The sequence below is a fragment of the Pagrus major genome, chromosome 7, assembly GCF_040436345.1.
Source record: "Pagrus major chromosome 7, Pma_NU_1.0".
Taxonomy (NCBI): Eukaryota; Metazoa; Chordata; class Actinopteri; order Spariformes; family Sparidae; genus Pagrus; species Pagrus major.
This window is the reverse complement of record NC_133221.1, coordinates 26,326,753-26,354,114: the sequence shown is the minus strand read 5'-3', so window position 1 is coordinate 26,354,114 and position 27,362 is coordinate 26,326,753. Positions and strand designations below refer to the sequence as shown.

General features: G+C 40.2%; 2 protein-coding genes across 11 annotated transcripts in view; both read right to left on the bottom strand.

Moving 5' to 3' along the window:
• Positions 1 to 2,110, bottom strand: part of prex1 (phosphatidylinositol-3,4,5-trisphosphate-dependent Rac exchange factor 1) — an 83,762-nt gene extending 81,652 nt beyond the window's left edge. Inside the window, exon 1 of the mRNA XM_073469395.1 lies at positions 1,672 to 2,110. Within this exon, the coding sequence (XP_073325496.1) occupies positions 1,672 to 1,815 (144 nt within the window). The 5' untranslated portion in view covers positions 1,816 to 2,110. The remainder of the gene's footprint in view (positions 1 to 1,671) is intronic.
• A 1,767-nt stretch (positions 2,111 to 3,877) lies between these two features.
• Positions 3,878 to 26,655, bottom strand: LOC140999131 (ral GTPase-activating protein subunit beta-like). 10 transcript variants are annotated; one of them, XM_073469396.1, is made up of 32 exons: positions 26,537 to 26,638; positions 25,274 to 25,494; positions 22,576 to 22,778; positions 22,218 to 22,384; positions 21,952 to 22,138; positions 21,543 to 21,674; positions 20,746 to 20,924; positions 20,139 to 20,207; positions 19,551 to 19,702; positions 18,773 to 19,013; positions 17,103 to 17,304; positions 16,130 to 16,297; positions 15,841 to 15,955; positions 15,528 to 15,675; positions 15,337 to 15,401; positions 15,096 to 15,240; positions 13,634 to 13,764; positions 12,529 to 12,711; positions 12,130 to 12,278; positions 11,371 to 11,558; positions 11,012 to 11,115; positions 10,709 to 10,864; positions 10,492 to 10,557; positions 9,806 to 10,015; positions 9,367 to 9,525; positions 9,027 to 9,195; positions 8,789 to 8,911; positions 8,555 to 8,691; positions 8,330 to 8,438; positions 8,077 to 8,155; positions 7,060 to 7,208; positions 3,878 to 6,330 (listed from the first exon to the last, which is right to left on the bottom strand). In XM_073469396.1, exons 2-32 carry the CDS (start codon positions 25,448 to 25,450, stop codon positions 6,137 to 6,139), a joined length of 4,656 nt encoding a protein of 1,551 aa, XP_073325497.1. In that variant the 5' UTR covers positions 25,451 to 25,494; positions 26,537 to 26,638; the 3' UTR covers positions 3,878 to 6,136. The 10 variants fall into 10 exon arrangements, with proteins under 10 accessions (XP_073325497.1, XP_073325498.1, XP_073325499.1 ...); XM_073469397.1 differs by having other exon boundaries at positions 10,709 to 10,861; XM_073469398.1 differs by having other exon boundaries at positions 13,634 to 13,755.
• Positions 26,656 to 27,362: the final 707 nt, after the last annotated feature.

Genomic DNA, 27,362 nt, shown 5'->3' with positions numbered 1-27,362 from the left:
GAAAACACAGCACACCCAGTATGTGAGGTGCTGGAGCTATAATCTGAATAAAAAGGCATGTGCACACTCAAATCTGTGCAAAGATCTTTTGTTTAAATAAGTGTGTAGAATTTAAACCCATTCAGTTAGCTAGTTCAGCTGCATGCATCATGTTGAAGCTACATTATGTATAGTTTTAAGAAAGTCATGCATCACTGATGTCGATAAGATCATTTAGTATCTTCATGACACTACTGTCCGTACAGATGAACAGAATTATTTCAAGAACTTTGAGGAAGTTCTTGAACACGGGACAGCACAAGACAAAGAGGGAACCATGACCATGTTTGACAAATGCTTGCCGAATGTTGAAATTTAAAATGTACAAAATCATTCACATGCTCGTAACAAACTTTTTTACAGCAAGTACAATGATAACAATTAACAGTTATCTTTTCAACCTTCGAACCAGCAGGGTGGCAGAGCAAGTAAGAAGATAGCCCGAATCCCTACCAGCTCAAGGATGATGTTTTCTGGCAGCCCCTGACCTTTGACCTTGTTTTAGGGGGGCAACGAAGGAGGGAATTTCCCTACAGCAAGCAATAAAGTGTAAGAATAAAGTCGCATTATTCATGTCACATTCAATTCAGCCAATTTAAAGTGAACCACACAGGGACTTTGCCTCAGCTGGATGCAGAAACCACCTGCAATGTGAAAGCACCACATATGACAGGTCAAGGATGAGGGGAGGAGAAGGACAACGAAAGATGACAGGGAGAAGTGACAAATTGAATAGCCTCCTGCAGGTGGGAGCCATCTATACTGGCACTGTGTTAGTGGCTGAAAGGAGTGTGTAAAATTACCAGGACTTCATTCATCAAAGGCAGCTGATGTACAATGAGTGAATAAGTAGCTGTGCTGCTGAAATGGTGTCTTATCACTGTCGGGAAAAAGGAGGCGTGGTGGTGTTGAATGCTCATGAATATCTATTTATTTGTGAAGCGAGTGTGAATTGAGATCTCCTGTGATTGTTTTGAACCTGAGCTTTAACACACAATAGAGGAGAGGTGTGAATGCTAACCCCACCATTCATGCCCATGTGTGCCTGAATTGTAACAGTTCAACCAAGGAAAATGTTTTTCACGCTACCTGTATATTTTATCGACAAGAATAGGCTAAAATGCAGCAAGTTAGACATGGTATATGAATGCTTACAACATTCCCAGCAGGATGTCCTCTTAGAGGAAAGATGTCAATTCAATACCTTTGAATAAAGCTCAATTCTCTGGCAACCAAAAGCTGTTTACCTATAATATAACAACATGGAATTAAAAGTTAAGAGATCACCAGAAAAGCCACCCTTGTGTACAGACCGCCACGCCAAACCCCATACGTATTGCTGGCGATTTAGCTTCAAACCCAGGCCATCAGCTTACAACAGGGGAAAATATTCAAGTTAAAATTTTCTTGCAACCTGAAACACTTATTGTATCATATATGTGCCGAATAGAAGAGCATCACCTGTCACTTAATAAAATGCCCCCAGTTGTCTAATGCAACGTTTACGCTGGCCGAAATGAAAGACAACCTTAAATTAGAGGATTTATGACTGGAGTTTGGCCAGGTGTTCTGCCCGTGTAGGAGATAGCGGAACGTGAACATGAGCACCGTGAAAGGTAATGTCAAACTTACCGACTGAAGGAAAAGCAATGTCCGAACATAATCCCTCTCGGTGTTCAGTATTTCATTTAAAACGCAAAGCCTGAGCCGCTGCTGTCGGTCCGAGTCCTTGACGGCGTGGATGCCGTTCTCGTGATGCCCGTCGTCCTCTTCCATGATGGTAATTCAACCCCCAGAAAAGGTTGCTCTCTACAGAAATACTCTTCTTTTCCTAAGTATCCACACTTTGCTGAGTTGTCGCCTCAGTCCATTTTGCAGCAGCAAGTTTTCCCCAAAAAACCCTCGCGAGCGGTGATGCGCAACGCACCGCGCGCTGGAAATAAAGTTCAGCGAAAGTACCAAACAACAAGCGGAGAGCCTGGATGTGTGGTCGCTACACCAGCCAGCTGAGAGCAGGCAAGGCAGCCGTAGATCAGTACAGAGACCGGAGAGACGACAGAGAGGTGGAGGAGGAGGAGGAGGGACCCAGTGTCACACACACACGAACACACACACACACACACACACACACACGGGGGCCACAGCACTTCAGCTCCGAGCAGTGAGCACACAAACAAACAACACGTTCATAAACACATCTGTCTGTACACGAAGAAACCAAAACACTGCACCTTAAATTGATTAGTGTAGAGCACGAATGTTTAAGTGGCTCCAAAAGGAAACTAATTACTACAGCTGCACTGAACTAATTAAGCTTTCTTAATTAGTGTTTTAGGAAAACCTAATACACTAGCCTATATATGAATAAATTAAAACATGTAATAAAAGACAAAAACAAACAAGGTAAGGCACATAAAGTAGCAGTAAAAACTCAAGCCCCCAGGCGACTATATTTACCTTTTTATGTGCCTTTTTTTTTATACTAAAAAGTAACTATGTTCATTTGTGAGATGGGCACAGCCTGTAAGGCTAGGTGTATAGTTTGATTAGCATTTTATACATTTCTTAAATAATATGTTAATAGCATGAATATAGCCTACTTTTCAATAGTCGCACTTTTCCTGAACATTTAGCCACCATGTGCTGCCAAAAATGAAGAATTCAAAGTATTAAATTAAGAATAAAAACATACAAAGATCAAACTAAATGGTGGCTAATTCAAATGTTAGCATTCTCCCTCCTTAGCTTGTCAAATGCGACATATGCTAACAGCAACATGAGGCAGAAATAACGGTCAGAAAAACAATATTTAAAAGATTTATGAAACACTTACCTCTAATTTCTTCGAATATTACCTTAATTGAGGGTTACAACCTATAACGCTATGAAATATTTTTAATAACGTACTATAATGTGTAAGTTAGCCCGGTGTTTAGGCCCCTACCTGTCACAACGGTGTCTCACCTGTGGCTAGCTTGTAAATTTAAGAGGAAGGCGCCCTCTGGTGGATTCAGGCACAAGTGCAACTTTTGGTTAGAATGAGCACAACTCACGGGGCGCGGTGGATGTTGATTGTGGTACATTCATGAATAAAAAGAAACGCACCCCTCGAGCTTGAAGGTCAAGATACCCATTGAGCTCACGATCTGTCGGTATGGTAGACTAACTATAAATATTTTCGGTCACAGCATGTTAACATTTCATACCTTCAGGACATGGAGGCACACCCACTGTCACAGGTGTCACCCGGAGCTGTTAACCGTTTTATCAAGTTAAATCCGGCATGTTTCACTACATTCATACACCACCTTTAACACCGCAGGCCACATTCATTCCGTTTGTGGTGTTAATATTCATATCTGAACAACTGTAATGTCTGCTTTTGATTCTAGAGTAGCTCCTGGAGAGAAACTAAAAGACCATTTAAATGTTAAAAACTAAAAGTGGAGCTTAAAGGTGCACTATATAGTTTTGAGGAAGACATTTTAAGAGATTAGAAACATCTTAATTTATTGATGTCATGATTAAATAAACAGAATAAACAAAGAACACAATTTCATACTGTTTTACTTTGTTTATGTTTGCAGGACCCTTCAAAGTAACTACCTTGTTAGCATCAAACAGTCTTATGGGGACCTTATTTCCCTCGAGGATGAGTTGTTTATATAGAAATATATCAAATAACCATTTCTGAGTTTGTATTATTACCCTATTACTATTATAAATATCTGTATCTTTCTCAGTTTTATTTTTTTCCCAAAGCTACATTGTGCACCTTTAATTTAGTCCCCATAGACATGCTGTGAACAAAAAGTCAAATGTTAGGAATGGGAGCAAATTAAAATGTCAATAATAGTTTTAATTGATGCATGTTACATTCAATACCCATTGTGATCCTCCCACACATAATTGCATACATACAGAACTTTTCTCGCTATCTCAGATGAGGAATGCAACAGACAACTTGTAAATGCCTTACACTATCATATATTTACAGATCATCCTCTGCTTCTGTACATGGCAAATCCTTAAATACGATCAAACATCAGAGGAGTAACATAGGATACAATGTATGACTGATTGTATGTAGTTTTCTTTGAAGCATATTCAATGTACTTTTTTCCTTCCAAAAAAAGGCATGTGCATAAAGCACGGTCATAAAAAGTGAGTCACACAATTAGACATGATAGGTTAAAAATTCCTCGACGCCTCTTCTTCATTCATATTTCACAAGATAAAACTCTTCCTTCAGCAGGGTTTTTCTTTCAAAATGCACAAAAGTACAAAAAGACATGTAAGATAACCAAAGGGAATAGAAAATGAACCAAAAAAAAAAATGTGCTCAGTGCATTAAGACTTTCCGATATAACAAAGAAACTAGAGGTGTTTGCCCTGTTCCATCTGTGTGATAAATAAATTCACATTGTTACAGGCAGACAGTGAGAGGGCTTGAATCAAAAACCAAAGTACAGTGAGTAAACATGAGTGAAACAAACTGTGAAGCCAAAAAAAGAAAAAGATGTGTGAAGGCAAAACTGGACATTTATGTTATCCAAACTGAGTATAAATGATAAGGTTAAATGTTCTCTTTCTGGGTTTAGATTAATTAAAAAAATACAACTTAGATCAGCCAGAATTAAAGTTAATGCTGTTAGCTACATTGAGTGTTTTGGCGTTTGAATCACCACAGATTGGTTTGGAGGAGCGAGACACTGAAACTGTGCTATTAGTTCTGTTTGGTACTTCAATGTCTGTGGTCTTTTCATATTAGCCCTGCAAACATCAAGTGCAAACTCCAGGAGCTCTGTAACTACTCTCATTATCAGTAAACTCACACGTTACCCGGCATTAAAAGTTAAACCAATTCCCAGGTCATGTCCTGACAGAGGAAATGGAAATCTTAAGCACTGTATCATCTTGAGATTCTCATTTGTTTAAAGTGACATAATTCATCTTTAAATGCAATTTAAGGGTTTTTGGGGGGTCACTATGACTCCCTGTAGTGTAAATGATTTGACTGGCTGAACAAGCATACATGTGGCTGCACACACACACACACACACACACACACACACACACACACACACACACACACACACACACACACACACACACACACACACACACACACACACACACACACACACACACACACACACACACACACAACAGTGCAGTGGCTGTTGTGAGATGGGATGACTTTCAGACTGGCACAGAGACAGCTCAGGTCTCAAAATGACATCCACAAACAATAATATAAAGTTAGAGTCCTAGAAATCATCAGCAACATAAAAAAAATATAAACAGCAACATTTGTGTGCTCAGTCAGTTGCTCGGATGGCCGAATGTGTGTTTGCGCTAGGAAGACTTTAGCAGGTGTCTCTGCATGTAGATGGCAATTTGTTGTAAAACTAGATTATGGGCTAATGTTGTCAATCATTTCTTTGCTCTCTTGAAACCACCTGTCCTGAAGCAGCTGCGGTGTGGTTTATAAAACATTTTTATAACTCTGACATGTTTATCTCCTTGGCAAAAATCCAACCATAAATCTGTCTGATTGAAACAAAAACAGATAATCAGATCTGGATTTTGGACACAAGTCTGTATTACCAAACCATCATGAAGTTCACTCATATCACAGGGTTTAAAGGACAAACTTTTTTTTACAATTTCAGAAAGGCCAACAGTGTAACTATTGTATTGCAGTTAATGACAAGCAGAAACTCTTTTTTCGCCACAAAGCATGGACCTAAATGAGGAAAGACAGTCACTGTTGAGCTTCAGCCATTCAAATCTTCAACGAGTGGCTGCGACATAGAAATGTAGCTTTTTCCGCCTTGGCATGGTTTTTGACACTTTGCTCTCGGAGTCAAAGGCAGACAGTGTTGATATATGTATTCATATAAATAACAAAACAGTACAGTATAAATATAAAGATTCTGTGTGTGTGTGTGTGTGTGTGTGTGTGTGTGTGTGTGTGTGTGTGTGTGTGTGTTTACGCACAGTTGTAAATGGTGTGTGAGTATAGGATAATGGTGTGTATGCGTATGTGTTGCTGTGTGCGCTTGTGAGCCAGTGTTAGGACAGGACAGGGGGGTTAGAGGTGAGGCTTCCCCTCCCCCACCTCGTGGAAGAGCGAGGTGTAAAACTCGGGCTCCAGTTGCTTGTTCCGGTAACGCTGGACAATCTCAGTTATTTTCTGCTTCCGCCGCACGTGAGGCGGGTTGTACAAGTCACTTTCCAGACGCTTCCGTCTGCACACGTTGATGACCGTTTGGCGCACGAGAAAACCTGATAGAGGGACACAAACCCAGGAGATCATCAAGTCAAAGTAGACAGTTTTGAGATACAAAGGAATTTCATAAGATGGATGAATACTATAACAACTTATAAAGCATGAACATTTATAGCAACTTTTCTAGGGCAGGGAAAGATAATCCAACATTTTACTATCTTTCTTGACTAACAGGCAGAGTTAAATATATATTCTTTTAAATACTGTATGCATTTCTCTTGTACATTTATGTTTTGTAAAGCCAAAGAAAGCCATCTACTGGCCAAAAGTGGTATGACAAGCACATCATGTAATGTTTTTCTAGGTAAAATTATGCTTTAAGACAGGCAAGATAAACAATTTAAATGATTTTTTTTCATGGTACTGCTAAACTGTGAATTTTATTGACTGTAGTCAGTAAAATTCACAGTTTAGCAGTACCAGTTCAACTGAACCTTGTTCATATCATACCCATGCCCTGGTCATATTACCAACCATTAACTTCTGCAATGAAAAACAATATAAATAGATTAAATGGAGTTCATTTCCTGTACACTCAAATGTCAACCATAAAATATTAATGCGTGCAGATTACTATTTCAGTGAGCTCATCAATAATCCGAATAGATTTCCTGTAAAACCATGTGATGCATTAGGACTTGTTGCCTCTGTTGTTTCTCACGAGGCAAAAAGGGGAAACACTCGGTACGGAGGGATAAACAAAGACATAGAGAGAGATATAATACCTAGTGCTCTGCGGCTGACCACCATGCCGTCCACCAGGGGAATCACCATGCCAAATTTACCCACAGCTCCATGCAGCCGGATCCTGAAGAGTCCCGTCTTCAGAGGGTGGATGAAGATCAGAGGAACGTCCTTCTCAAGTAACCCCGACCTGCAACACAGACAATTAGAAAAACAGAAAAGGAAGATGATGTAGTTGATTTGCAACAAACTAGAACAATACATTAATATACAGTGGAATAATATTGAGAAACTGGCACTATACAAAACAAATTAAAAGCACATAGTTTATAGACCTAATTTATATTTGGCATTACCATGTATTCTTACAGACTACAATCATGTACAACTTCACTGAACCTGACTGGCCTCCTCTGATGCAGTTCTTGCTCTTTTAATTGAAAATGAGAACTTGGCAATCTTCACAGCTCACACCCAGCCATTATCTTTTCAAGGGATCTTGGCACTCAGAAAACTAGTTATGTCACTAATGAAATGGCAGTTGCATCATGTTGCATCAGATCACACTCCTCCAGACAACACCCTTTCAAAAGTGGCGTTGTTCATTTGGTTAAAAACAACCCATTTATATGTTTGAGGCTTGTGGTCCGTGGCCTCATCTGGTGTCCATCTATCCACAATCTTTACAACAAAGCTGCTTAGTAACAAGTTATGTCAACTTTAAAAAAGGACATCCGAAACAATGTACATATGACTCATATTTCACAAAAACTGAATTTTCCTTTGTGCCACTTCACAGTCGTGACCATTGTCACAGCTCTGCCGCAGTTCCTTTTCTCTGCCTGCTTTTGCACACACTGCATGTTGCACTTCCTGTTTTGCACTGTTTGTTTATGCTCTGTCTGTTCTCCTGTGCAATAAACAGACGTAAAAAACGGGCTGGTTTGCAGAATGTTTTTTTTCTTCTTCTTCTTTCTTGCACCTGACCAAAACCAGTCTATAAACCATATGTTCTCCAAACACGCAGCAAAGTGTTTTGAGTGTAAACATGTGATTACCTGCAGGAAGTGCTGTTGCTCATGCTAGCTTCCAAGCCCGTGCTGGTTTCCGCCAAGAGATCAGACAACGGGAAGTTCTCTAAAAACACAAAAACAATGACATTCATGTATCTCAATCCATTGGTCACGTACTTAAGAAACAGGAACTGTTTATTATTTTTTACCAAAAGTTTTTGTGTGGAGTTTAAAAAAACAGAATATATCCTTCACATAATAACAGGACAGGGTTGCAGTAAAAAGAGAATGTGCCTACCAATATCATCAAAGCGCTCCACCCACACCACAAACACCTTTGTCTCAGGACCCAGTGGTGGGAAAGACTTTCCAGTCGATGACCTCTTTGTCTTTACCAAAGGACTAAGCTACAGAAATAGCACAAAACACAGAGTTTAAATTAAGCAAACACAACATAAAATAGAAAGCATAAGCAGTGCTGTCAGCATACAGTTCAGTTACACCCACATAAGCCTCACTTTACCTTTTTGGCAGACTCCAGATTTTCAGAATGGTTGGGGAACAGCTCCAGTGTGAGATTGGGTTGTTTGTGTAAACCAGGCATGAGGTCTGTGTTGGTGTCTGCCTCCACTGTGGAGTCACTATGCACTGATGACTCCTCTGGGAAACGACAAAAGATCAAATGACAACTGTGTTAACCATGAATCCCTCACTGGACGATATCTATCAATTCATATTCAAGGGAGCGAATGCTGACCAGAGTTTTCTGTCAAAGACGGAACAACAAAGGCGATCTCTGTCAGAGCATCAGCGTAGTACAAAACTTTCTTCTCCCCGTTGAACACTGAACCTCCTGTGTCCTCAGGAGTAGATGCTTCCTCTACAGTAAAAAAAAAAAAGTTAAACATTGACTTAGTTACCACAAATATCCAACATACAGATAACAGCTGCCATGCATTCCCCCACAGCCTTTAGTAGTTAGCTCTGCAGCTTACCTGTTTGTTGCATATCATTACTGTCGGAGCAGGAGTTGAGGGACCAGCTGGTATCTAGGTGTCCCGTCCACCCTGGGTGGCGTCCCACATCCACAGGCCAGCCCAAGGACAGCAGGAACTCCAAAAAGTGGGGCTGGACGCTGGACGATGACTCCACGTTCCTCAGGATCTGAACACCATAAGCATGAGAATGCATCCATTCTTAATCAGAGATTTTTATACACACACTGTGAAAGAAGTAACAAGGTCAACATGTGTACATTTTCATTCCATATATAAATGTCAATAATTATATAGTCTACCATTTTATATTACACTGATTCTGTTGTGTGTTTCCCACCTCTGGGCTGCTTTTCTGTCCAGCCCTCACGTAGAAAATAAAGACAGTGTCAAACGGTCGGCAGGGGAGCAGGTCCAGGTAGCTGATGTCGTCAAAAAACCCTGGCAAGGACGACTCCAGGCCAATCAGATGAGGAGGTAGACGACTGTTATTGGGCTCCTATCAAAAATAAATGTTATATACATACATCCTAAATTAATTATAATAACAATAACAGTGTTATAAATATACAGTATGTAATATTAATGATTTATACATTACAGTATCACTATCATTTATTGTTATTATTTATTACACAGACTTAAACAGAATCACAATGCAGTGTGAGTAGCTGGAAGGCTTGCATACAATATTTAATATTGGCAGAAAAATGTTTTCCGCAGTTTCAATCCCAGAGCTTTTTGGTGAAAAACCTTTCAGACAAATTATGTTTACCAACCTTGAGCGCCTCCAGAGACAGAAAGCCGAAGTGAGAGAGGAAGAGGCGTGCTGTCTGGAACTCCTGCGAGGGCGGAGGGGGTTTGCAGTCTGTCTGTGGGTCAGGGTAACGCTTGGACTTCCAGATTTCCTCGCTGTGCCGCTCCAAGGCGTTCTCATACTCTATCTGCTTGGTCATCAGAATTCGAAGCTTGTCGTGCTGAACTTCCAGCTGGAAATACGAAGGGAAATTGGGCATTTAAAAAAAAAAAAAATTTAAGAGGCTATGGCTAATAAATGACACTGGTTTCATAAATTCAGCATGAACCCACAGAGTGCAAGTCCCACAGTCCAAATACCTAGGTTTCACCTCCCAAAGCTGATTTGAAGGAGTCATTGGTGTGCATCTTGCTCAAACACTTAACTGGAGAACAATTTTCAACAGCTCTTTAATACATCCAGTCTTTGTTAAGTTCTCTGTGTTGACTGTGTCAAAGAGGTGTTGAGTCAATTCTGTGTTTATTTTTCAAACTGAAGTTAGTAGTGGTTTTGGATTGCATTAAAAGCCACAAATCATTGCACGAGTGTTGCATTGGATTGAGAAACCAAACAAAATGATCTTCACGTTTGTCACCAAACCACATGATTTGACCCTTTTTTCCCCAAGAGACACCCAAAAGGTGAAATTTTATCTCTACAACAACTCACTTGTCGGTGATTACTCATCAGTGTATTTGGAGCTCTTGAATCATCCTGCCAGCCCATACAACTCACCTGATTTTGTATAATAACACATAATATGAATAATTGACTGCATGGCTCTATTTTAGTTCATGGCCATAGTAGAATAATTTAATTTTGTATGCAATTAGTCATAATGTGGATACAAGATCAGTGACAGGGTTCAACAGGAAGCTGATCTCACCTCTTTACTGACAATGTCATCCAGGTCAGGAATACTGACATCAGCTTTGACTAGAGGAATCTTATCCACCTCTTCAGGGAAGGGCCTCTGCTTGACGTTGTACTTGATCCCCACATCATTGTTGGGCGTTGGACGGCCCTCAGGAACAAACACCTGCTGTGGAAGAGATATGGAATAGAGTTGTGTTATCAGAGAAAAGGATGTGGAGCTGTAAGTTAAATAAAAGCAAAACTCAAACATTTCATATTAAACATTTTTGAGGAGATATCGGTTTGGCATTGTTGCTTTTCAGAGAGATCTCACCCTCTGATTGGCCCGAGCTCCTCTGGGTTGGTGGAAGAGCTGCATGGTCCAGGCATGTCTGCCAGCCGTCCCTCGGATCAAAACTGTCACTGATGGACTGGGGTCTGTTAGGACAGAGACACTCTCATTTATAGGGAAACAGGACGGACTTGTTGTTTCTTTGGTTTTAACTTCCCAGTTTAGTTTAGTTTAGTTTATTAAGATCCCCATTAGCTTTTGCAAGGCAGCAGCTATTAGTACTTGGTATTTGGCAGGTGACACAGTCTCTACTTGTACATTAAAGGTGAACCCCCAATTCTCCCCAGTAACCGAATAAACTGGTATTTTTTTCACCAAAGGATAGATGATAAGCTACTGACTCTGCTCATTGCCCAGAGGTTGCTCCAGCATGGCGAGGATGACCGAGTTGTCCAGGACAAAGTAGCGGAAGTTGCTAGCTCCCGTGGCGCTCAGTCTTGCGTAGCGAATCAGGGTGTCTTCATTCAGCAGGCTGCAGGTGGAGGCGGTCCCGCTGGGGGAAGGGAAGGCCCCTAACACCTGCATGATACTGGGGAACACCACAGCAAAACATCAAACAAGAACATAAATATACAGAAACTGGGTCAATAGCTGCAGCATGACTGGGACATTTAGCAGCAGGAAAAAACAACAAATACCCAATTTGAGAGTCACTTGTTTTTTGGATATACTCTGGTGTTATTGCTCTAGCTGACTAGCCCATGTCAGTTTGCAGGATATTTAACCTGGAAAGCAACATTAGCAGAACTAATGCATTTTTCTACAGTAATTTGTTTGCTAGCATGTCAACAGCATTGGTACACAAAAAATATCAAATATCAATATCAATGAGGAGTTCTCCTTCTACATACATGGATAAATATCCAACAGAACGTCTTGTATGTTCACAGAAAGGACACAACAAATATGAAATGTCAACTTTTCAATTTTTGTACTTGTTTTCCTCTAAAAATATGGCCCATGACATGTAATTGACAGCACAGATATACTGTATATGGGCCTCAAAACCATCTTTTAATTTCACTTTAAAATAGAAGAACAAAAGGGCCTTTAAAAGATAGATGCTTTGTAACTAGTGTAGAAACTTTGAGGAGTCTCACCAGGACAAAGTCGCCTCAGCAGCATCCTTCACTCTCATTGAAGCTGGGTTGTGCTCCTTCTCCCCTTTATGTCGGACTTCATGTTCCTGTCGGGACTTGCTGCCAGAGATGCCCAACTCCACAATCTCCAAAACTTCTACCAGACAATCCTGATCCAAAAAAAAAAAAGGTTAGAGTCTCAGAACAGGAGTGCACATTTTTCTTTCCCTTTAAATGAAGCTTAGACTAGACTTAAACATAATTACCAACACTCACTTAATACTTTCTCTAAGGAGAAATGGCAAGGTATCCAAATTTCTATATGTTCTTGATAAAAGTTTAATTTTACAAAATATATGATATCCCTCTTTATTCATAACATATCTGAGGGAAATTCAAATTTTAAGACTTGAAACCTACCTTCTCATCCAACATGTCGGGGTGTTCTGTGAGCCACACACACAGAAACTGGAAGGCAGCTACAATCATGGAGTGGAGGTCTCTGGATTGAAGAGGAGCTGGACGGCTACACTGGTACACAATGTACCCACATATAGAGCTGACGGCACGTTTACGGTCTGCGGAGTCTACTCCCACCTTCACCTGGTTCAGACAATACAAAAATACGGGAAAATGGTGCACATGAGATACATTATAAAAGCCTTAATTAAAATCACTTGTGAACAGTTTTTGTAGGCTTTGGTGAGTAAGCGACAGGCTGTTTAACTAAATTAGTACACATCTGATTATTTGTGGTTTTAAATAAACGTTTCAAAGTTAAATTACACTACTTTTAAGTTTACATTTTAAGTACATTTATTTAACCTTATTGTTGTCTCAACATCTTCTTTCTCTGCTCCTCAGTACTCTTCATTTGTGTAACATCGGGTGTCAGATATTTACATTTTAGAGCCAATTACTATCTACTTTCCTTATTTGGAAACTGACACCTCTCATAGCACTGTGGCAGAGCAGGTGCACTTCTAAACTGGGAACAACTGCAAAGCCATTACCAGGCTGAGAAACTGCAGCCAGAAACTTCTCTCATTTTGGTAATTTGTGGAACTGTGCTGACAGTTTGTGGGCAACTCCCTTGTGACGCACATGGAAAACTTCTGACTTCCACATGAACCACCTGAAAGCACCATTAGTTTTCTTCAGTATAAGGGCAGGAGATGTAGAAGTTAACTGGGACCTGGGATTAAGATCAAATTAAAAAGCCATGTAACAGATTAGTTTGACGCCATCTGTTGCCATGGTAACAGTCACAGACATTCAATAAACCTGATTTCTTGAATAGGGTTTTTTCTTCAAGCCTTCTTAGAGGAGCAAATCCAGGATGTACCTTCACACCATCTGTGGTTTTATCAAATATTAGTTTGAAAGGTTGAAGTAGCTTCTGGGTGGGTAACACTGGTGAAATGCAAGCTGTACAACAGTCTCACCTTCGCTTGGCCAGCTACAGTAGTAATGATTTCAAATTGTTACACTGAGTCTCTGTGTGTGGTGGGCATTGCAGCTTTACCTTGGCAAGCCCAGCCAGCAGCTCCAGGGCAGCCAGTGAAATGCTCATGTCTTGCCTCCACTGGGAGTTGAGTCTCTGGGTAACCAGGTGGATGCTGCGCACCAGCAGGCCTGCCGCCGTATCTGGAAGAGCTAGACCATATAACACCCCGAAATACCAAACACCGCAAAGAATAGAGCAAAGCAGGATTCAGGCAACATGGCTAGGTTATACAGCACAACAGGACTGGAAGCCCAGTCAGTAGATATGTCTTTGTATTGTAAGCATGCATTAGACTAGACTTTAAAGTCAGTGTAGCACACAGTGTGAGAAAAATTCAGACTGATGAATAGAGAAACTGCTAAGGCAGAGGGCTAAGTGATCAAGCTTTGACTTGGAAAGAAAAGAAAGCTTTATGTATAATATAATCATTTTAAACGGACTAATTCAATTAATTACTCGACCAACCTGATAAAAATCCTGACAATTACTTAATATCAGATAAACAATTACATGAAACATGAATATAGTGTTGTTGTTGTTATTTTCCCATGAGTTTTCTGTAATATTAATGAATTCATTCAATTTCATTTAAAAGTTTCACCATTTAATCTGGAGCTTATACTGATACCACATACAGTTTTTTTTTTTAAATCACTGCAAGTCAAAATAAGAAGTGGCTGACTTTTTGCTGAACGTGACTGTAAAGTTGCTGGAATAGTTCAGCTTTGTTCCAGAAGAAAAGTATTACCCACTGGAACTAACAGAGCCTTAGGTAAAGGATGTGACACTGGGTCCAATTTTAGAAACAAAGCCCAGGATTTTATAAATTTATGATGAGTAAAAAATCCCAAACAAGGCTGAATATGCTGTTGCGTATGAAACGACTGCCACCAGACTCGTCCTGCCCACTCTCGCTTGTTTTTTCCCGTCTAGTACTGAGCCTAACAACACAATGTAGCCATTCCGTCCCACAGGAACCCTGTGGAACTCCCCCCCTCCCTTCATTTCCTGCTCGTCAGAGTCGCCTATAACTGCCATTGTGTTCAGTAAAAATTGGAATAAACTTGTGGGCAAATTAAATGGGATATGCCATTATCTGTTTTTTAAAAAATCAAAAATGCCTCTCACATCATGTCCAACATATTCATTTAGTCAAACATCACTCAGCCCTTCCAAGGAAAAGACAAAATCTTTCAAATGCTTTTGATTTGGCAAGATTGTTGCAACCACTCAATTAGAGAAAAATGAAACCACAACAGCACTGCATCACACCAAATAACTTTGGTTTCACATACAAAGACATTTTACCCAACGCTTCTTAACTCTGCATACCACCTTAACCACGTTAGCTATAAAGAACAAATGTGTTATTTGATAAGTAACATCATCACATGAAATAATGCTCCTGCAAGCCTGTTATGCAAAGCTGGCACCATCGTGTTAATTCACCGAGCATGATGATATTAGCAGTTTGTCTTACCATAGTCTCGGAGCAGGGCCTGGGCAGGACGCTCAGAGTCCGGGCTGGTGGCCTCTGTGCTGCCCCCACTGGTGAAACTAATGCCACTGTTGGTACGGCTGTGACTCTGACTCCGCACAGTCATGTGGCTCCCATCTATGCTCCCCTAACACAAAAACACAAATATCATGATGTCCAGTTCATCACTCTGCCTTTAGCATCATAAAATGTTAATTGTTTTTAAGCAGATAAACAGTCTTACTGTTTCAGTCTGTGCACCAATGGACTCCAACAGTGCTGAGTCTTGAACAATATTTAGCATTGCACCTGAGGTGGGGAGAGAGGGGGGTCAATAACAAAACTTTTATATGGAATTATATAAAGACTTTTTGTTATTGTTAGTGAAAAGGCTAAATAAAAAGATAAAGAAGATATGAAGAACACAGCAGATACCCAGGATGAGCTGTGTGTTGGTGGGGTCAGTCTCAGTCTGCAGTGCTCCTATGAGGACATTGACGAGACGTAGCCTCAGGGACAGGAAAGACACAGGCTGGTCATGAGGCCACCCGTCCTCTTCGTTGAACTTTCCTTCCAACAGAACCTGAAGCACAATATCTTCATGGTAAAGAACCCGACCTACTTGTGCTTAACTAAGGTACGGACATCATTTAAATTAGGGTTTTTACATTAGCTACAAAGAAAAGCTGCAGTGAAAGAAAATGGCTTACACCACAAACACAGATCACATTTAATCCAAAGCCATTACCTCTGATTTAATGTTGCCAAAGTGATGTGGCAATGGCAGCATGGCAAGCAGGATGTTGATGGAGGCTCTCCTCAGGTCGGTAGGATTTACATAAATCTTGAATTTTGACAGCTCCCTGTTCGAGGTAAAACAAAACTCATCAACTACAAACACTTGTAGTACAGTGTTTACTACAGACAGTATTCTGGAAACCTCTAAATTGAAATCCCACAAAATAAATAATGATAATAAAAGATGCAAATTATATAATAACTGATCCAAAACTTGTGTAAGATACTACCAGTCTAACCTGTCTGGTACAATAGTCTCCAGGGCAGCTATGAAGTAAGGCACCACCACATTGATGCCCTTCAGGTCAGTGCAGAAGAGAGAGGAAGAGTTGAGAATGATAGAAGCCAGGACTGGTCTACAGATGAAATCGGAGATCTGGAGACCCTGAATCAGGACCATGTAGAACCTGTAGAAAGAGAAAGAGGAATACTTGCACAGTTTAAAAGAAAACAGGCATTTCAGATCAGTTTCAGTCCCCAAAAACGTACTACATTTTAGTCAACTTTTGTTTGATCAGGTTGTTGTGTATGTTGTGCTTACAAATATTACCATTACAATTAGAATCCCACTAGTGCTGAAACAATAAGCTGATTAATATACCTACCTGGTCGTGGAGCTAAGAAATCATATAAAAATATCTTCCAAAGGAATTGCTGTGTAATCTTAGAAACAATAGTTTGACTAGACAGGAATTGCAATGCATGCCATATTCAGGGTTGCATTTTAGCTTTTTCTGGAAATGATAAGTAAGTAGAAATGGGACAAGCACAAGCATAATTACAAGATGCTTGTCCAAATACATAAATAAATAAACCCGAAGACCTAAACGTTACAGCAATAACACAGGGTACGCACTTTGACACATTGGTGAACGGGTCTGAGAAGCCAACATGATTTTTCCCCATTTGTTTCACTCAAACATAGAACAATATAATGTAAACAATTTCACTTCACCAACCATAAAGTTTAAATATCACGGTATATATATAAGTTACAACATTAATTTGTCAAGTCCTGCATGTTTCAGCGAACATATGTTAGCCAACACATCACATCCAAAGATTTAGTTTTACCCCATCAATGTCTCATCTTTGTCATTGTAAAAAAAAGGTTGTTGAACACTTTTTATCATAGCTTTCATTAACAGAATTAACACTGCCAACAACCAGCATAATACTTTTTTTTTTTTTTTTTTTAAATTACTATGTTACCTGGACAGGTAAACGGGCAGAATCTCTTCTCCAGTTTTCTTGCTACAGAAGATGCGGCTGAGAGTCCCGCAGGCCTCGGCCCGTCCTGCCTCGTAGCTCTCTGGGAACTCGTTAGCATCAAACATGGGGTTGGACACCATAGAGTCTGTGGACATTTGGGAACCCTTTCTTCTCAGCTCCAGGCCTACTTGAGTGGCTATTGCTGTAGAGAGTGGGAAGAGACAGAGAATGAAAGGACCCTGAATTGTAATGTGGTCATTTGTTTACATGCATGCATGAGAAACAGGCAAACAAAGAAATGTAGCCACTATATGCACACTACAATAAAATATAGTAAAAATTTGATAAACAAAAGCACCATAAAGCAGACGTTTATTCGCTATCACAAGAGGGAACAAAGACGTCAATGACTGCAAACACACGCACACGCACACCATTTATAAGCATTCAAAAGGGAACTCTGACACAAAGAGTTTGCTATAAAAGTTCTAACTATCACTGGCACAAAGCATGACCAACGGTGGTGTGCTGGTAATAGCTGCAACACCACAAAGCAAAATCCCTGTGTCAGCCCCCTTGCTGTTGCAATTATCACTCAAGGTACAGAACATTCACTTCATGCATTGAGGCACCAAACCAATAAAATCAGAACTCAAGTGAACTGACAATACAAAAGGAAATAACAAGAAACATTAATGCTGAACTTGAGGGGGGTCTGAAACTAAATCATAAGGATTAGTGTGACCCAAAGGAAAAGAAAATGAGAACTGAAAAAAAGGGGTGGCGTTGTCACAAACTGGCAACGTTATGGTCGAGACTAGTGGTCAGTTGGTGAAACCCATTCCATCACCTTTGGAGAAACGCTGAGAGAACGCTGGTGAACTTTTATATACGTATGACAAGCAGTGGGAACAGAAAAACAATGGAGATAATGGCGATGATCATGAGGAACTCAACTGAAAAGCAGGAAGATTTGTCAAGAAACGCAAATCAAGTGAGGAAAAAAAGCTGCCGTTCCTACTTACAAGATTTATAAGAAAGAAGAATTTGGATAAAAGAGGCTGAAAGATAACAGAAATAGTGGAGAGACACAAAATCAAAGCAGATCCAATATTTTGGGATCAATTCATATCAGGCATGAATTGTGTGATTGTTTTTCGTTCTCCTCAATACATGACTTTTGACCCACTACAACTCTTTAACATTAATCAGACATGGTAGACACGTGCAGGACACTACACCAAAAAGAGAAAAATAAATGGAGAGCCAATGATGAGCCAAATTTCTTTTCAAATAACAAGTTCTGTATGTGCTGTCACTGACTTCTCTAGCGATGATTTGACCAATAAAATGACTATATGAGGTCCTAATCTACATAAAGATTGAGCCAAGTTTAAATTGTTGGAAGATGTAAATGGATTAGAATCAAATGGAAATTTCATACCAGGCCACTTCTAACCAAGCCCTCCACACACAGAAAGGCACAAACAAGTTTCAGAGAAGATGGTGAAAAAAGGAAAGGATATCCCAACGACATACATTTAAAAAATAACACAGACACCAAAAACACAGATAACTCCACAAAAACATGTACTAACGAACGGCAACAAAACACCCACCAGCCCATGCATAAACTGAAACACTACTAGTTTCACAGTCTGACTTCTTACCAGTCATGCTGGGGTCACGACTGAGGCCGCTGTGCAGCTTACAGTGGACCAGAGCGGCGTCGAAAAGCCACTGGCCGAACAGGTTGAGAATGCTGTTGACCTTGGGCCGTGCTGGGGCCGGCAGGGGCCGAGACTCCCAACTGCTCTGGTTGGGGCTGGAGAGAAGGGTCGGGGAGGACGAAGTTTGTTGTTGCTGCTGCTGTTGCTGCTGGGATGCTTTGGTTGGCTGACTACCACTGCTCTGCAGGGTGGGGATGGATAAAGGAAGATATCTGTTGGGCTGCTGTTGACAGCACAGTTTTTCTGAAATTTCTCCACATTAATAGGACGAAACAAACAGTGATATCACCGAAGACAACGAGATAAGGATTGAATTATTTTCGTTATCTCGTAATAAGAAAGCTTGTTTTCTCGTGTTAACTGGTTTATTTATTTCGTGGGACCAAAAGACAGTTTTCTCAAGATAACAGAATAATTTATCACAAGAAAACGACTCCATAAGAGTGGACCACGACATACACATGCAGCTCTGTGGGGTGGGTCAGGGAGTTTCAAAGCAAACCATATGAAATGTTATACACACTTTTGTCTTTTGTAAACATCAGTTACAAACGACTTTTTGTTTTTTTGTGAAAAAATGTTTTCTAGGCAAAAATGTGTCACAATGTAGTAGCTCTGGTCTGCCTGTTGATCAGCTTGCAAATAATGTCAAAAAAAATATAATAACTTTTTCAAACTCATTACTATTCGTACAGTTTAATGTAACACTTGAACTTACAGTTGAACTCTTGCTCGTGGTTTTGGTCACCACTGTATGCCGTTGCTTGCGGCTGTGAGGGGGCGTGGTGTTGGTGATGGAGGGGGGTGGGGACATGCTCATTCTGTTGACTGGAGTAGGCGGGGCACTGTCAGCTCTGGGACGTGATATACCTGTAGACAGATAGGTAAAATGAGCAAGAGACTTTGTGTTTGGGGGATAAATATTTCTGATTAGCATTAGTAAACAAGAAAAAAAAATCTTCATCCCACAACTCTTCCAGTGGACAAAACTTGTTACGGTTAAATAAAATCATTTGCAGCTGTTTTTGGTTTGAGAGTCAGTGAGTTGATTGTAGACAATATTCATTTATAGACATGCAAGACAATGGTTAGGTACAAATCAGCAGTAATTGATATCAATCCATCTTGATTCACTTCTTGTGCCCACAAGACACCCCTCGTTGCTGATGTTGTAGTTTTGTCGGAATATTTGGGAAATATCATTTTGCTATATCAAGTCTAACCCCAGTTGTTAATATCATCACCACCAATAAATAGTCCATCATATGCCCATCTCATTACATGACGTATCAGCTGATGTCTGTACCATGAGCAAGCAGCACTGGACAAAAAGTGAACACCCTCTCCCGTACATCTCTCTTTTCAACAGAGACACCTACAGTATAAAGAGAAAAATACACACTGACATATTTCTATTCAGAACTTAATACAGGTATTGCTGACTGACATCCTCCATCTTGTTTTTACTTAAAAGTAGTGGCTGAATAACAACTGGAAACTCTCTGGTATCCTTTGATTTCAATACAGTATGAAAATTAACTTAAGAAACTTAAAATTTGCTTAAGATATATTACAACAAGCATTAAGGTGCTTTTATTTTTGTCAAATTAACATATTTTTAGCACATATTGCAACAGAGAAATCCGTCCATGCAACAAATATGTAACTTTGACAATAGTAAAAGCATACGGTATGTGATGGGTCACCTTACTAAAGTAGGTAGCTGACTTAGAAGGTAGGAACAACTTATAAAACATCTATAAAACCAAACGAGCAGTAATCTGAACAACATGCTATTACTATGACTAAAATGTGCATAAACACATATGGGATCTTTCTGCTATGTTTTATTATTTCATTCCTCTGGTGGCTTATGATCATTTACAACCAGTCACTACTTTGTATCCTCTTACCTAAGAAGGCATCCACAAGGCAGCTGACGCCCCTCATGGCCCTGAAGAAGATCTGGGGTAGCTGTTTCAAACATGGATGCAGCACCACTTCATGAGGGATACCGCTGGAGTTAAGAAACTGTTCCTGAAACTTTGGAGTGGTGCTCACTATCGCGGGGTTGCTCAGGTCCACTGGGTTGCTAAAAACAAACAGAGAAAGAAGGAAATATATGGATTAAGCAAAAAGCTTGCAGATGCAGCTCAAGCCTATTGGATTTATCTGATATTTGATTCTGCCGTGGCTTGGAAAGAATGGATCAGTTCTCTCACATTTAATATTGTCAGTAGTGAGATGATGACAGAGCTGCATTGTGATGATATTAACATTCGAATCGAATTTGGGACTAACTACGAAAGAAAAACGTGATGACTTTAAAAAATGTGATTAAATGATCTATGAATGTGAATGAGTCTCAAACATTGGACTGTGGCTGTAGTGCCACCATGAGGTGGATGTTTTGGAGCTAGATGATAGATGGAAGAAAAAAAAGATGAGGGAGGGGATGAAGGAATGAATACAAGATAGAAGTAAGGTAAAGAGGTATGGATGGATGAAAACATACAAAATAAAATGACCAGCCGCTGTATTGGTGTTTTTGATAGTAAGAGGGTGATATGAGGTACTTCCACCCTATGCTTCAATATCTTTGTCTCTTACAGCACATAACAAACCTCATCTGTTTCCATTAGAGTTAGTTTTATGGGGAGAAAACATCTGTTTTTCAGGTTAAAACCCAGAAAAATGAGCATTTATGCACCTCAGCATGTGGAGAAAGCGGTACCATGTCTGTGCCACACAGTCATTGTCCATCTCTAAAGGAATCAGGTTGGCATCTTCATCAGGAACTTTGAAAGGTGGGAAGGATGGTCCGTGGGTAAACCGCAAAAGTCTGGATTGAAAAAAAAGTGAGACACAAACGCACAAGCGATCACACTCTGCAGAGAATACAGGCACTCATCTTATTATTCGTACTGTCATTATTAAGAACAACAATTTATATTGTATATAAGGCTACTACTGTTTAGCCAAGTGACCAACTATCTTAACTCTTGTTGAACAACCCATAAAACTTCAAACATACACAAAACAAACTTTCAGTGACAAACTGAATTAATCCTCAGTACTAAGTCTAAGGCCAAATGAAGATGAAGTGGTGCCTTTCTAACCTGGAGGTCAGGGCGCAGGCCACTCTGCTCCACTGCTCTACAACAGGAGGGTGGTGTCTCCAGTTGGCCAGCATCTCCCTCGCTGTCTTCCAGTAAGGAGGCGTGGGAAAGCAGCGGGCACATGCCAGTAGCCATACCTCAAACAGCACTGCCATCAATTTCTCTGCCAGTTTCTCTGCCACCCCAACTGAAAGAGGGGACATTTTAGCTATCATCATTAATAATGATACAGTAATAGGGGCTGTGTGACACAGGGAGAGGCATACCTCCAACTGTAGGCGGGGCAAGTAATGTGTCGTTGATGCGCAGCAGAAAGAGCAGCAGCACCTCCCAGGTTTCCCTCACCATGGAAACAGACTCGCGTGCCAATTTCTGGACTGCAGTCAGAACTTGCTGGCAAAGCCTGATGTGGTTCAGACTGTGCTGTTCAGGCCTGAAGGGAGACACAAAGTGTTTGAAATGAGGGTACACAGAGGAAATCAAAGAGAAAGTGCACAGCAAACAGCAGTCAGAGTTTCATGGAGGATGACAACCACAGACAAAAACAAATACACCATCCACCGAAAATACATCTAAATTTAAAAACTACAGGTAATAGGAGAAATGTGAACATTTCTGACATACCTTGGTACAAAGACGTTGTAGAGATGTTTGAGGATAGTCTGGACGTACATATTTGGCTCCTTGACAACAGGCTGAGGCATTGAGTCCCTGGGCGACACCAGGGCCATCATCCAGTCTGTGTACACATCCACACACAGCTTGACGGTGTCCCCCTCGAGGGGGAGGGTGAGGCCATAACACAGCACCTCCATGGTCCACTTCACCTGGGAACCAAACCAATCTCGTTAATGTATGTAAATGTTTTCATGTTGTGGCTTTTTGGTTTATTTCATAGCATATTGCTGTCGAGGAGGCACGTATCCTACTGCACATGACAAGGCAAATGACAGCTCTCAAATCATTTTTTCAGCAGTTTTATATTCTGCAAGTGCTGCTTGTACTGTGTCATGTGAGTACCCTTAAGCAGTTTAGCTGTTTAGCTCTGATTTAGTGTCTCATAACAAGAAAGACCAAAGGTTTAGGGCAATATGATGATAGCAATAACAATACACTGCCTCTCTAAACCATGTTTCTTAGTTTCTTGCAGAATCAAAAACAGACCAGAAATATTTAAAAGGCATGTGACGAGTGAAAGCCAGATCGTCATTCTACAGTGAATGTTAAACACGAATGTACATGTTTCAAAGACAACATTAAGACGGGAGATGTCGCAATCATGGTTTTTTGCCCGTGATCCTGATCTAATTACTTGTATGTTCAGTATCAGTCCAATCCAAGACTTTGCTTTTATGTATTTGTCACCTGAAGTCAGCCTTCCTGCGAAACAGCTCTCCCTTTAATTTCCTACAGTGTTCTGTGTCAGACAGAGGAGAGTCAGTGGGGATCAGTAGCAGGAAAGTTTATCCAAGCTTTATCCTCAGCATGAAGTGAAGTTCAAAGCCACAGCAGCACTTGAGATGCACAGTGCACCTGAAAAGTATTACTGTAATATTTTTAAACCAACGCAGTTCTCTTCACATCCCTTCCTGACACATGCTGTCATATCATTAATTGAAACTACTGGCTTGCTGTGAGCTCTGCAGTTCACTTGCTGACAACGGTGCGTGTCTTATCATAGCACAAAGGAGACGGCTTGAATTAGACAAAGAGACATCCCTATTGAACATACTAATATTGCTGATCTCTGAAAATGTGCCTCATAGGCTTTAAGATATAAAAATAGCCATTTACAAAGTATATTTCTGGTATGGTTTATGCAGAACACAAAGAGAAAAGAAAAAGAAATGCACAGGTATCAAAACTATGTTCATTTTCATTAACATGGAAGGTGAAGTGAAGGGGACCAAGTGTCTGTTGTGTTTCAGGCCTAAGCTTCCTGCAGAGATAGGAGAAGCTATCTCTGTAGCACTCTATCAGTCACACCTCTCTATGCTACTGTAGCTATACCAAAGACACTTATAAATAAACAACGACAACTCACCTAGGTTTTGCCTAGTGGGACTTAAATGGACTTTGAGAGCATAAGAACAAAAGGACTATGATCTTAAGACATAAAAATGTAACTCATTAGCCTCAATGTCAAGCATTACATCTGGTAAATCACAAACTTCACAGGACAATCATTCCTACAGTTAAACAGGGCAGTGGTAGCATCATGCCATGATTTTAATGGCAGGAACTGGGAAAGCGCAAAGGATTAAGGGAATCAAAAACAAAGCCAAATATAGAGAGGCACTTGAATAAATCCTGCTCCACAATGCATGCAACCTAATGACACAGTGACACAAAGCACAAATCCAACATAGCACTGGTCTTTATCATAAAGTTTGCCAGGCTAGAAACAGGATTTTCATTAAAAAAAACAAAAAAACAAAAAACACTCAGGTGCATGTATAGAAGTTAAGTGAAGTTTAAAGAAGGAAGCAGAGAATAACTGCCTGTATGTAGGTGTGCAAACCTGATCATTTGCAAGCGTTCCTCGTGTATTTTACTTTGTCCTTATTGGGTACAATGTGTACACTTAAAAGTTAATGTCTTCAATTGACGGTGTAGTTATTTTTGACCATAGCTACATTGTCACAGTTCTGACATAGATATCTGTATGTAAAATAAAGGTGCCCTCTGAGTGCAGTGGACAGGAAGCACTTTATTGGATTCTGGCTTCTTAAATGTTAATATCATGTCGGCACAGCTTACATATGGCACATATGACACATATGACAACACCGGGTATGTAAGAGGCTGTTCCTTTAAGATTTCCTGCTCAAACCATGCCAAGTTATATCAAACAATGATTGTGCAAAGTAAAAATAATTTAAATTTCATCATTGTGCAAACACTAAGCGAAAAAATGTTTTCCATCACATTCAAACAACTGATAATAGTAGCTTACCCTCAACTGAAGAGAGTAGAAACCTCAAGTTTTAACTAATGGGAACCTTGTTGTATAGCCCACTTTTTCTTATCTATCCTTTTATCTATCTATCTACATATATATATTCATACATATATACTGAAATGTATTAATTTTCTAATCAAATGGCAAGCAAATTCTCAAAAATTAACCTTTTTAATGTAATCTTGTAACTTGTGTTGTCTAAAATATATCCTATGATGGAGTGATAAGGCCAGTCCCCATAAAACATATGGCACTAAGTTTTTGTCCAAAGCATTGGTGATGGGGCAGGTAGCCTGGCAGACTACCAAATCATCTAAATGCCGAGGTTGCGAGGTAGAACAGTGTGGACCTCTTTCTCACCTCCTTGTCCGTCTTGAGGATGTTCTCTGTGGCGACAGGGCTCACAGCTGTGCCCAGAGGTTTGACCACAGCATTTGCCACCTCCGTGCCCACACTGGTGGGATAGGTGTGCAGGACACTGAGGTGGCCCTGATCACTCTGCACCACCAGCTGCAGCGAGCGCCACTCGGAGTACATGCTGCTGATGTCTACTGCACTCTACTCACACCTCCTGCCCCCGCCTGCAGACACACAAATCAAGCCAGTCAAGTTAAAAAAGCAAGTTGTGGAAATTATTTTTAAAAAGGCACCTTTAGCTAATATCCAGCACTCATACAGTGATGCCCTCTGTTGTGAGAAAACTTTTGCCAAAACTGTCAGTATGTTGCCAATCCTGCAAAACGAGAAACATACACGCCTCTTAACAAAACGAGACTCGCTTTGATAATCGACTTGATCTTGATAGCTATCATAGGTCCATAAAGCACTATTTAAACTTTTACTTGGTTTGGCTATCTGATTTAATCTCTGCTCATGTATCCAACGTTAGCGCATAGTGGTGGACGGAGTAAACAGGATTAAGACGTAAAAATTAATGTTAGCAACGACAAAAGATTTAATCCTATTAGAACTAAAGTCATTTGGTGCACTGCATGCAAATAAATGCTGACTGATGTGCAGTTTGACTGTAACAGGACCCATTAAACAGATCTTATTATGTCGTTGCAACAATTACGTCTTCTCCTTCCAGAGAAAACAAAAAGTATCAAGGAGCATTACATAGCATATATTAGCTTAAAAAATACACTAGCTGGCTTTTATGCTCTGTAAGATTTAACCAAGCCAGGGAATTAAACATACCAATCATTTGTATCCTAAACCTCGAGTCGTTAACAAGCCGAGGAATCATAACCAGGAAACGGTTCTGAAAATGATTAGCTTGCTAACGTTAGCTAGCACTGACATCAAAACATCTTCATAATCTCGCTGTTGACATTAGCTCAAGTTAGCTGCTGGCTGGCTTCTGCGTTGCACAACTGTGTCTCTGGTTGAGACAAGAAGCTGCCGTTGAGGACAAACTGGCGGTTGTATGTGCTAACTTATCAGTTATCTCAAACTACGTTGTAGTTGAGCCGACGCTGCTAGCTAGCTGAGCTAATGTTCGCTACGTTAGCCCGTTCGTTGACATTAGCAGAGCTGCCTGTCATTTCTGTTAGCTATCTAACTTTGCAAAGACGCTAACGTTTGCTCGCTAGCTAAGCAATGAAGGGTTTTTCCATTTACCTGGACCGACTGGAAATGTTGTCATAACAGAGCTCTGAAACTCGCAGTTAGTGCTTTCTATGTTTCCTGGTCTAGACCATAACAGCCTCCATCTTCGCAATGTCAAGGCTTGGATATTGCAGCTTGATGGGCTAACGGGAAACAGGATCCGTAGATCGACGCCCCCTGCAGGGCTGGTCAGCAACTGCATCAGACCTGATGCTGCCTTCAGGTGCTCCTGGTGAACTCTCGTCCGCTTGTAATCCTTCATGACACCCATTCAAGTGTTTTCAGAGAAGTAAGATTATTTTTAATATGAAATAAATCAAGGAATCAAATAGCTAGAGGTTAGATTACATTGCGCGATGCATGATTATGTAGAACAATTGAGCAAAAGGGGTTCACTGTAAGTTATCTTAATAAAAATGTCTTATTGTTTTTAAAGTAGCTTAAAATAAAACAAGATGAAAACTAATGTGTTTTTTCGAAAGAGTATGATTTGTATTGCAGTCCCATTAGTAGTCCACATTTTAAGTTACCCGGATCTAGTTTGGATGGATGTATTATTATTTATGTATAGTTTGTACTTGTATATATATTTGCAGTTTAGGCTATATATTATGTATAATCTACTGTATAATGTGTACATGTGTATACATAATGTAGTATTTTATTTGTAATATTTTATGTTTATCTTATCATCTCTATATCTTATTACTATTTTCTTTTCTCTTCTTCTCTTCATTTCTGTTTTCTCCTCCCAGCTATAAACTAATCTCTGGAGGGCCTTAAGTGCATTTCACTGCGCCTCATATTGTATGATCTGTGTGTGTGACAAATAAAGAAC